This window comes from Rutidosis leptorrhynchoides, chromosome 4 (genome assembly GCF_046630445.1).
Source record: "Rutidosis leptorrhynchoides isolate AG116_Rl617_1_P2 chromosome 4, CSIRO_AGI_Rlap_v1, whole genome shotgun sequence".
NCBI classification, from domain to species: Eukaryota; Viridiplantae; Streptophyta; class Magnoliopsida; order Asterales; family Asteraceae; genus Rutidosis; species Rutidosis leptorrhynchoides.
Genome location: NC_092336.1, coordinates 444,378,416 through 444,390,875, shown reverse-complemented (window position 1 = coordinate 444,390,875; position 12,460 = coordinate 444,378,416). Strand labels below are relative to the sequence as shown.

Below are 12,460 nucleotides of genomic sequence, written 5' to 3'. Positions count from 1 at the left end.
TCGGACCAGTAGCTTACCGACTAGAGTTACCTCAACAACTCGCGGCTGTACATAACACTTTCCACGTCTCGAATTTAAAGAAATGTTTTGCTAAAGAAGATCTCACTATTCCGTTAGATGAAATCCAAATCAACGAAAAACTTCAATTCATCGAAGAACCCGTCGAAATAATGGATCGTGAGGTTAAAAGACTTAAGCAAAACAAGATACCAATTGTTAAGGTTCGATGGAATGCTCGTAGAGGACCCGAGTTCACCTGGGAGCGTGAAGATCAGATGAAGAAGAAATACCCGCATCTATTTCCAGAAGATTCGTCAACACCTTCAACAGCTTAAAATTTCGGGACGAAATTTATTTAACGGGTAGGTACTGTAGTGACCCGAACTTTTCCATGTTTATATATATTAATTGAGATTGATATTTACATGATTAAATGTTTCCAACATGTTAAGCAATCAAACTTGTTAAGACTTGATTAATTGAAATATGTTTCATATAGACAATTGACCACCCAAGTTGACCGGTGATTCACGAACGTTAAAACTTGTAAAAACTATATGATGACATATATATGGATATATATATAGTTAACATGATACTATGATAAGTAAACATATCATTTAGTATATTAACAATGAACTACATACGTAAAAACAAGACTACTAACTTAATGATTTTTAAACGAGACATATATGTAACGATTATCGTTGTAAAGACGTTTAATGTATATATATCATATTAAGAGATATTCATACATGATAATATCATGATAATATAATAATTTAAAATCTCATTTGATATTATAAACATTGGGTTAACAACATTTAACAAGATCGTTAACCTAAAGGTTTCAAAACAACACTTACATGTAACGACTAACGATGACTTAACGAATCAGTTAAAATGTATATACATGTAGTGTTTTAATATTTATTTATACACTTTTGGAAGACTTCAATACACTTATCAAAATACTTCTACTTAACAAAAATGCTTACAATTACATCCTCGTTCAGTTTCATCAACAATTCTACTCGTATGCACCCGTATTCGTACTCGTACAATACACAGCTTTTAGATGTATGTACTATTGGTATATACACTCCAATGATCAGCTCTTAGCAGCCCATTTGAGTCACCTAACACATGTGGGAACCATCATTTGGCAACTAGCATGAAATATCTCATAAAATTACAAAAATATGAGTAATCATTCATGACTTATTTACATGAAAACAAAATTACATATCCTTTATATCTAATCCATACACCAACGACCAAAAACACCTACAAACACTTTCATTCTTCAATTTTCTTCATCTAATTGATCTCTCTCAAGTTCTATCTTCAAGTTCTAAGTGTTCTTCATAAATTCCAAAAGTTCTAGTTTCATAAAATCAAGAATACTTTCAAGTTTGCTAGCTCACTTCCAATCTTGTAAGGTGATCATCCAACCTCAAGAAATCTTTGTTTCTTACAGTAGGTTATCATTCTAATACAAGGTAATAATCATATTCAAACTTTGGTTCAATTTCTATAACTATAACAATCTTATTTCAAGTGATGATCTTACTTGAACTTGTTTTCGTGTCATGATTCTGCTTCAAGAACTTCGAGCCATCCAAGGATCCATTGAAGCTAGATCCATTTTTCTCTTTTCCAGTAGGTTTATCCAAGGAACTTAAGGTAGTAATGATGTTCATAACATCATTCGATTCATACATATAAAGCTATCTTATTCGAAGGTTTAAACTTGTAATCACTAGAACATAGTTTAGTTAATTCTAAACTTGTTCGCAAACAAAAGTTAATCCTTCTAACTTGACTTTTAAAATCAACTAAACACATGTTCTATATCTATATGATATGCTAACTTAATGATTTAAAACCTGGAAACACGAAAAACACCGTAAAACTGGATTTACGCCGTCGTAGTAACACCGCGGGCTGTTTTGGGTTAGTTAATTAAAAACTATGATAAACTTTGATTTAAAATTTGTTATTCTGAGAAAATGATTTTTATTATGAACATGAAACTATATCCAAAAATTATGGTTAAACTCAAAGTGGAAGTATGTTTTCTAAAATGGTCATCTAGACGTCGTTCTTTCGACTGAAATGACTACCTTTACAAAAACGACTTGTAACTTATTTTTCCGACTATAAACCTATACTTTTCTGTTTAGATTCATAAAATAGAGTTCAATATGAAACCATAGCAATTTGATTCACTCAAAACGGATTTAAAATGAAGAAGTTATGGGTAAAACAAGATTGGATAATTTTTCTCATTTTAGCTACGTGAAAATTGGTAAGAAATCTATTCCAACCATAACTTAATCAACTTGTATTGTATATTATGTAATCTTGAGATACCATAGACACGTATACAATGTTTCGACCTATCATGTCGACACATCTATATATATTTCGGAACAACCATAGACACTCTATATGTGAATGTTGGAGTTAGCTATACAGGGTTGAGGTTGATTCCAAAATATATATAGTTTGAGTTGTGATCAATACTGAGATACGTATACACTGGGTCGTGGATTGATTCAAGATAATATTTATCGATTTATTTCTGTACATCTAACTGTGGACAACTAGTTGTAGGTTACTAACGAGGATAGCTGACTTAATAAACTTAAAACATCAAAATATATTAAAAGTGTTGTAAATATATTTTGAACATACTTTGATATATATGTATATATTGTTATAGGTTCGTGAATCAACCAGTGGCCAAGTCTTACTTCCCGACGAAGTAAAAATCTGTGAAAGTGAGTTATAGTCCCACTTTTAAAATCTAATATTTTTGGGATGAGAATACATGCAGGTTTTATAAATGATTTACAAAATAGACACAAGTACGTGAAACTACATTCTATGGTTGAATTATCGAAATCGAATATGCCCCTTTTTATTAAGTCTGGTAATCTAAGAATTAGGGAACAGACACCCTAATTGACGCGAATCCTAAAGATAGATCTATTGGGCCTAACAAACCCCATCCAAAGTACCGGATGCTTTAGTACTTCGAAATTTATATCATATCCGAAGGGTGTCCCGGAATGATGGGGATATTCTTATATATGCATCTTGTTATTGTCGGTTACCAGGTGTTCACCATATGAACGATTTTTATCTCTATGTATGGGATGTGTATTGAAATATGAAATCTTGTGGTCTATTGTTACGATTTGATATATATAGGTTAAACCTATAACTCACCAACATTTTTGTTGACGTTTAAAGCATGTTTATTCTCAGGTGAATATTAAGAGCTTCCGCTGTTGCATACTAAAATAAGGACAAGATTTGGAGTCCATGTTTGTATGATATTGTGTAAAAACTGCATTCAAGAAACTGATTTCGATGTAACATATTTGTATTGTAAACCATTATGTAATGGTCGTGTGTAAACAGGATATTTTAGATTATCATTATTTGATAATCTACGTAAAGCTTTTTAAACCTTTATTTATGAAATAAAGGTTATGGTTTGTTTTAAAAATGAATGCAGTCTTTGAAAAACGTCTTATATAGAGGTCAAAACCTCGCAACGAAATCAATTAATATGGAACGTTTTTAATCAATAAGAACGGGACATTTCAGAAGGTGTATGTATTGCGGTACCCATCATGCTTCGTCTTCCGATCAAATTGCCAAGGTCTTCCCAAAAGTAAATGGCACGCATCCATTGGTATTACCTCGCACCATACCTCATCCTTATACCGTTTGCATATCGAAAATTGAAATCGGCATTGCTTACTGACTTTCACATGATTTCCCTTCTTTAGCCACGTGAGTTGGTAAGGTTCGGGATGATCTTCCGCTTCTAATCCCAATTTATCAACCATTTCTGTTGAAACTACATTTTCGCAACTTCCCTCATCGATAATCATATTACAAAGTATTAGATAAAAGCTGTATAAAAGCTGTACACATGTTTACATTAGTTATATTTAGCATAGATTTGATTTGTATAGTTGACCAAATCACTTCCTTAAAATTAGGATAGATTGTAATACAAGACAGGGCATATATGATGTATATATACACGACTTGTGAATGAAATCAAGGCATCGAATTTTACCAAACTAACATGGTATCAGGCCTCTCTTTCTGAACCATCATCTCACTTTCTTCCTTCTCCTGCCGACTCATTCTTTTCTTCTCTTCTTCATCCAGCAAAATTAATTAAATACTCTTATCACCATGACTGATAAACAACGTTATCATCTGGCACTCACCATCTCCAACATCAAAAACATGATCCCAATTACCCTAGAGCTTGACAACAGCCAATACACTTCTTGGTCTCGCCTGTTCAAGATCCATTGTCAAGCCTATGATGTGCTTGATCACATCATTCCACCAACAACCGGATCTTCTGACTCTACCACCACCAACACTGATCCACAGAATCCACTTTGGCCACGCCTTGATGCCATCATCTTACAATGGATCTATGGTACCATATCACAAGAATTAATGAATACAATTCTTGAACAAGAAGAAACAACTGTTGCTGCTGCCTGATCACGTTTACAATCGGTTTTCCAAGATAATAAAAATTCCAGAGCCCTTTACCTTCATCATCAACTTAACACCATACGCCTTGATGATTATGCCAATGTTTTGGCATATTGCCAACAAATCAAACTCATCGCCGATCAATTGATGAATGTTGGTGACAAGGTAACCGAAGAACGTATGGTTCTTCAACTAATTGCTGGATTAAATGATAATTTCAACACTGTCGGCACCTATTTCACTCAAATGGACAAATTGCCCTCATTCTATGATGCAAGATCCAAGCTTATCCTAGAAGAAACCCGCAAGCAGAAGCAATCGGCATTGAACCCTAATTCCTCCGACACCGCCCTATTAACCACCTCCAACACCCCTCGTTTCGCACCTCCTGATTCCACCAATGACCGACACAACAGTACCACTCGTAACAACAATTCAAGAGGAAGAGGTCGAGGAAATTCTGGTTATAGAAGTTGTAATTTTAGAGGACGAGGGAGAGGTTCTAATTTGGGTTTTCAATCGGGTTATCAACAGAATTATTCAACTCCACAATGGGCCAATTATCCACCATGGAATTCTCCTCAGCAGGCCCACTAGATACCACCACCATGTCCTTACCCAACTAATCCTTGGACCAGGCCTGGTGCTAATTCTTCACAAGCCGGACTGCTTGGGCTACGACCTCAGGCCCATTACCATCATGTTTCGCAACCCACAGCCTATAGTCCAACTGATATTGAAAGTGCACTTCACACCATGACTCTAAACCCTCCGGAGGACACTTGGTATATGGACACCGGGGCTACATCTCATATGGCTGCTAACTCAGGTGATTTAAAGTATTATAATTCATTAAAGCAACCTAAACATATAATCGTCGAAAATGACCATGGCATCCCCATTCAAGGTTTCGGTCACTCCACCATTCCTAATCCCACTCGTCCACTTTACTTACAAAACATTCTTCATGCCCCTAATTTAATTAAAAATCTCATTTCTGTCCGTCGTTTATCTGTTGACAATAATATCTCACTAGAATTTGATCCCTTTGGTTTTACTGTGAAGGACTTTCCGTAGGGCACTCCGGTTCTGAGATGTGACAGTACTGGAGACTTATATCCTCTTACCACCTCCGTGTTGCAACGTTTATCTTCACCATCTACTTTTGCTGCTTTATCACCTAATTTATGGCATCACCGCCTCGGACATCAGAGTATTGAAGTTTTACGTTCTCTTAGTAATAAGAAGTTTATTGAATGTAATAAAACTCCTTTACATACAGTTTGTCAATCATGTATGTTTGGAAATCAAATTAAACTTTCTTTTGTTTCTTCTGTTTCTACTACTTTATTACCATTTGACATTATACATAGCGATCTCTGGTCCTCCTCAATACCAAGCACATCTGAACATCATTACTATCTCTTATTTCTTGATAATTATTCTAACTTCTTGTGGACATACCCCATAGCTAAGAAATCAGATGTATTTCCAACTTTTCTTACTTTTAACAACTACATTCGCAACCAACTTAACAAATCCATCAAAACTTTTCAATGCGATAACGGAACCGAATACAACAACAAACAATTTCACAACTTTTGTAAGAGTCATAGTATGTATTTTCGTTTCTCTTGTCCTTATTCCTCTCCACAAAATGGAAAATCTGAAAGAAAAATCCGTGCCATTAATAACATAATCCGCACATTACTATCTCATGCTTCTCTACCACTATCCTTTTAGCATCATGCTCTGCAAATGGCAACATATCTTATTAACATCATCCCTACTAAGCTTCTTCAAAACCGCTCTCCTACTCAAATCCTTTGTGATGACCCGGGAATTTCTGACCAAATTTAAACCTGAATCTTATTTGATTTCGATATGATAATGAATCTTATTTGATTTCGATATGATAAGCAAAGTTTGTAATGTTGAGTCACAAATATTTTAAACTGTTTCATATATTCGTTTGACTTTCGACCATTCCCAACGATTCACGAACAACTATTTGTAAATAGATAACATATATATTTAAATAGGTATTTATAATTTGAAATATAATTTAGAATATTATATAATATGATTATTAAGATTTATATTGTAAAATGAATAAAATAAAATGCGATTCATGGAAACTATAGAATATATAGATATATATAAATATTACTTGTAAATATATCAAGTTATATTAAATCTATTTGTTTAAAAATATATAATATAATTTTTTTAGTAATTAACTTTGCTATTTTAAAACTGTTTATATATAGAAAGGGAATATAAATTATTTCGAGTTTAATTAGTAAAAGTCAGTAATATTCGGTTGACATTTCGTTAGCATTCATATAGATTTAATATAAGTATATGATGGATTAAAATAAAAGTTGAACTGTAAATCGATTACGAAGATTTTAGATTTATTAAAAGTATTTTTACCTTTTTAAGTTTAAATATTAGTACTCCGTACATATAAATTGGAACAGAAAATAAATAATTATCGAACCTTTTTGATCAAGTTTCAAGCAGTTAATGAGTGAAATAATTAAATATATTAAATCTAAAAGTTTGGGATTTTTTGGAACACTTTTATACGTTAACTGTTTAGCAATAGACACGATATAGCCGTCAGTGATAAACTGTCGGTAGGAAAAATCTAAGACATCGGCTGATATACTGTGTATGAATTATTATTACTGTTTATCTTTTGATTTTAATATTCATTATTATATTATTGTTTATTATTATTATAAAATTATTATTAATTATTAAAGTAGATTTATTATTATAGTTAAGATTATATTTATAGACAGTAAGATGAGAGATAGAGAGATATGCACACCCATATTGTTTTTCTGTGTTCTAATTCCATCGAGACTCAAAACCTCCACCGCCATGATCTATTACCACCACCTTGTAAAACCTCATCCACCACCACTGGTTAACCACCATAAAAGAAAATCGTTTAAAACACCACCATCGTGAACTTGCATACGGCTATGGGCTTAGTGTTGCAACCGAACCCAAGAACACCACCACCCTAATCAACCATAAACCACAATATCACCACCATCTTTACTTGCTGCTGCTATAGCTATTTTTTTTTTGTTTTTGTTTATGTCAAATCAAAATCCACAAAAACAGCCCACAAGGGTCTGCTACTGCTCGACTGCTATACTTTTTCTACTTGTCTGTTTACTTCCACCTGCTACACCACGCGACACCATTACAAGTTAACCATCGAAACCCAATAAAATCTTTCCGTTTTCTGTTTTAAACTCATCACCACTAACCATCGTTAAACAAACAAACCACCATGATGCTCGAGCCGAAATCCCATTAATGAAGATGATGAACGGTGCAGTGAAGGTGGATATAACGGTAATATACTGACGCTACTGTACAATCTGTCTTCTATTTCCTGTTTCATTTACCTATTTTTATTTTGTGTTTCAATCTCAACCCAAAACCGAACACCCTAGTTACACTGCTACAACTATTTTTTTTTTTTGCTTCTTTTTCTCTTGCTGCTACAATAACGATGATGAAAACTGATTATGATGTTGATGGTAATGTTAAGGGATAAATGATTGTTGATGTTGATGTTAGTTTAAGATAATAATAATAAACGGTTTATATGATGATTAGAAATAAGATGATGATGATTATGAATATGATAACGATAATAGAATTTTGATGGTGATAATCGGGTTATGTATGTGATGAATATCGAATAAAGTTGATGATGATATGGTCACGGTATCATGATGTTGTTAATGATAGTAATAAGCTTGATGATGATGATACTTAATTAGGATGAAGATGGGTATTATAGATGATGGAAAGGATGAGATAAATTGATGATTGTTCTGTGAGAAACGAGATTATTAGTGAAGTATATTAAACCCTGTTTTACATGTTATAAAAAGTAATTGAACGAATTATAGACAGAAAGACATTAACATAACAGTGGTTAGGGGTGTTGGTGTGTAACTGGGAGGTCTCAAGTTTGAATCTAGACTACTGCAGTTTATTTTCTTTTTTCCAACAGATAGCTGCACAAGTTGAGTTTATATTAAATGTTGGGCCGTGACCTGCTGGGCTATCTATTGGGCTGAGTCAATTGATTAGTTAACGGGCTGATTGATAGTAAATTGTTGGGCTTGGAATCTACATGTTGGGCCGAGTTAATAATTATATGGGTTTCCATATAGATGATGAATACGATTATGATTGAAGAAATAGGTTGGTTTTGAAGTCAGTAGAAAATAAGGTTAAAAGAATTTAAGAGCATAATTAAAACAGAAAACAATAAGTAGAGGAATGGTTAGGCGTGAGGTTATTGAACGAGAGGTCGTGGGTTCGAGTCCAGGCTGTGGCATTTTATTTTAGAAGCTTATTTCTTCAAAGGTTGTATTCTAAATTTTTATTATTATCATTATTATTATTATTATTATTATTATTTTTATTATTATTATTAATATTATTATTATTATAAAAATAATACATTTTATTATTATTATCATTAATATTATATTTACTATCATTTTTATAATTAATATGATCATTATTATTATTATTACTACTATTATTAACATTAATATAATTATTAACAAGTATTATTATTAAGTATTATTAGTATTAAGAATTTTTATCAAAATTAGTATTCTTATAGTAAAAATAATACAACCGTTTCATCTTATTATTATTACTATCATTATTAACAATTTTATATATTTTAGTGTTATTATCATTTTTATTATCAATATTAACATTATTATTAGTAGTATCATTATTATTATAAGTATCATTATTATTAATACTATTCCTATTATTAATATTATAACAAATAAATATTATTTATATAAAAATATATTTAATACATATAACATAACTATATTAATATTTTTAATAGTATACATAAAATAAATATACTTAATGAATTGATAAAACCTATAAATTATTAAATATAACAATTATCTCACTAATAATAAGATATAATTTTGTTCGAATACAATTATAAGTGTTAATATATATATTTGTTATAGGTTCGTGAATCCGAGGTCAACCCTGCATTGTTCAGTTGTTCAATGTCGTCATATGTATTTTTACTACAAAATACATTATTGTGAGTTTCATTTGCTCCCTTTTTACTCTTTACATTTTTGGGACTGAGAATACATGCGATGTTGTTACAACTGCTTTATTAAATGCTTTTGAAATATATTTTGAACTGCGAATACATGAAATGCTTTTATAAATGTTTGACGAGATAGACACAAGCAAAACATTCCTCGAATGAATTATTATGCTGACAGAAGTTCTGCGGATTATTATTGAATTATGTGGACATGATAATTGCCACCATTGAATTATGTGGACATGATAATTGCCACCATTGAATTATGTGGACATGATAATTGCCACCATTGAATTATGTGGACATGATAATTGCCACCAGTTGATATGAATGTTATGTATCGAGAGAATGATTTTTATACACAGGTTATGTGTATTAGTTTTTTGTGCATGAGATATGTGTACGGTTACTAAGATTTATGAAAAAGGATTTCGTACACGAGAAAGGTGTACTGTATTTAAAAGATATCGCATGTACATTACAGGTGGGTATAGGATTCGGGCCCATTTGTACCATGCAGCATTTAAATCTTGTGGTCTATCAAAATGATGAATTTTATTGTTTTATGATAAACCTATGAACTCACCAACCTTTTGGTTGACACTTGAAAGCATGTTTATTCTCAGGTATGAAAGAAATCTTCCGCTGTGCATTTGCTCATTGTAAAGACATTATTTGGAGTCGATCATCGCAATGGAACCAGATGTTAGTGACTTCGTCCGGACGGTTTAGGACGGGGTATGACATGTGGTATCAAAGCGGTGGTCTTAGCGAACCAGGTTTTGCATTAGTGTGTCTAACTGATAGTCATTAGGATGCATTAGTGAGTCTGGACTTCGACCGTGTCTTCATGTCAAAATTTTTGCTTATCATTTTTGTCGGAAATCATCTGCTTATCATCCTTAGGAAATTACCTGCTCATTATTCTTAGTCTAGACACGTTTTACTGCATTGACTGCATGAATAGTGTATAGAAAAAATTCATATCTTAGCATATCTACTAATTCATATCTTAGCGTATCTGTCACTGTAGACTTTATCTGACACGTTTCCTTAATTTTCTCTGTAATTCATGGGATGTTTGGAAGTATGTATAGATATTCTATATATAATTAGAATATCATTCGATATTCGAAAAACATTTCATATCAAAACCCTTTAACTGATCATGAGAGATGGATCCTACACTTAGCTTGGATTCCATTAGTTCCGGAAGCGATTTCGAGATGTATATTGAAGCAGACTTTGAAGTCAATGAACCAGAAGTGCCTCAACCATTTTGTTATTTTTCTTTCTGGAGGGGATGGGGGTAGGTCCGAGAGTTACTCACTCGATGGAGAAATGAAGAAGGCGAGCCCTACTGCAAACCAAACTTACCTCCTAACATCGGAGAAAATGATGTACTCACCGGTGAACCTATGCGCAACACTGTATTCACCCTTCTTGCTGAAATATTCCGCCTCAAAGGTCGCATTACTGCAATCTCAGAAAATATTCAACCTCTACTTCTGAATACCAATCGAAGGGGAATATTAGAAGAAGTTCGGGAACTTCGAATTAATAATCAAGATCTATCGAATCAGATGAGTGGATGGATAGAAATGATAGTAGGTAGGATAGAAAACCTGACAAGAATGGTGCGTGATCTACAAGCTATACTTACTACACCAACATCATCACCAACCTCAGCACCAACAACACTTGTAACACCGACAGCAACAGTACCACCATCAGCAGCACCAGCAGCATGACCAGTACCAACCACAACAACATCATCACACGTCTCAACCTCGCAGTCTATACCTCAAGCATAATCATCGTTCTATGAATCGTTCTACATAAACTATCTTCGTCCTTCATGGCGATTATGTAATCTCTAATGTTTTAGAGATTATGTACTCTAGTTCTAGCCATAAATCTAATGAGTTTAATATCATATTGACTCATTAAATCCATGATTACATTTGAAGAAAATATATAGGTATATATATTTTTTCATAAAGATTGTAATTAAAAATTCCTTTGGTACAAACTGTTAATGGTGAAAATATTTTAACGGGTAGGTAATACCCGAGGAATATTTAGATTTCACATTAATAAGTTACACTGTACATTCTTCGAATCTAATTCAACGGTCATTTACTATCCTATTTACATCCACAGATATACGTATCCGTTCACCACAGAATAACCATTCAATTTTATATTTGGGTTTTGACCTATCAGAATCCAACAAGTGGCATAATGAAGAAAACATTTGACAAAATAAAAATTGTTAGAAACAAACAAATTAATTATGAGAAATTTTGTTAAGAATCCACGCTAACTATTCCTAGCTAACTGTTCCTAGCTAACTGTTAATTCCGTATTAAATTTAATTATCACAATTTATTTATCGCAATTTAAATTCTCGCAATTTTTATTTATCGTCATTTAATTTCTGTTATTTACTTTACGCACTTTATCTATTGTCATTTAAATTTCTGTTATTTATTTTACGCACTTTAAATAATGGGACACGTATACAAAGTTTTAACATATCATATCGACTCATCTATATATATTATTTGGAATAACCATAGACACTCTATATGCAGTAATGCTGGAGTTAGCTATGCAGGGTTGAGGTTGTTTCTACAATAATATATATAGTTTGAGTTGTGATCGAGTCTGAGATGTATACGGGTCACGATACGTATTAATTAATTCGAATATTATGTATTGCTAACTGTGGACTATCAACTAAGGACTACCAATATTGGACAATTAAAATGAATTAAA

The 12,460-nt window shown here is 32.5% G+C and overlaps 1 protein-coding gene across 1 annotated transcript; it reads left to right on the top strand.

Moving 5' to 3' along the window:
* The first annotated feature begins 4,224 nt into the window (after positions 1–4,224).
* LOC139842138 (uncharacterized) lies at positions 4,225–4,548 on the top strand. Its single transcript, XM_071832313.1, has one exon. It carries the CDS (start codon positions 4,225–4,227, stop codon positions 4,546–4,548), a length of 324 nt encoding a protein of 107 aa, XP_071688414.1.
* Positions 4,549–12,460: the final 7,912 nt, after the last annotated feature.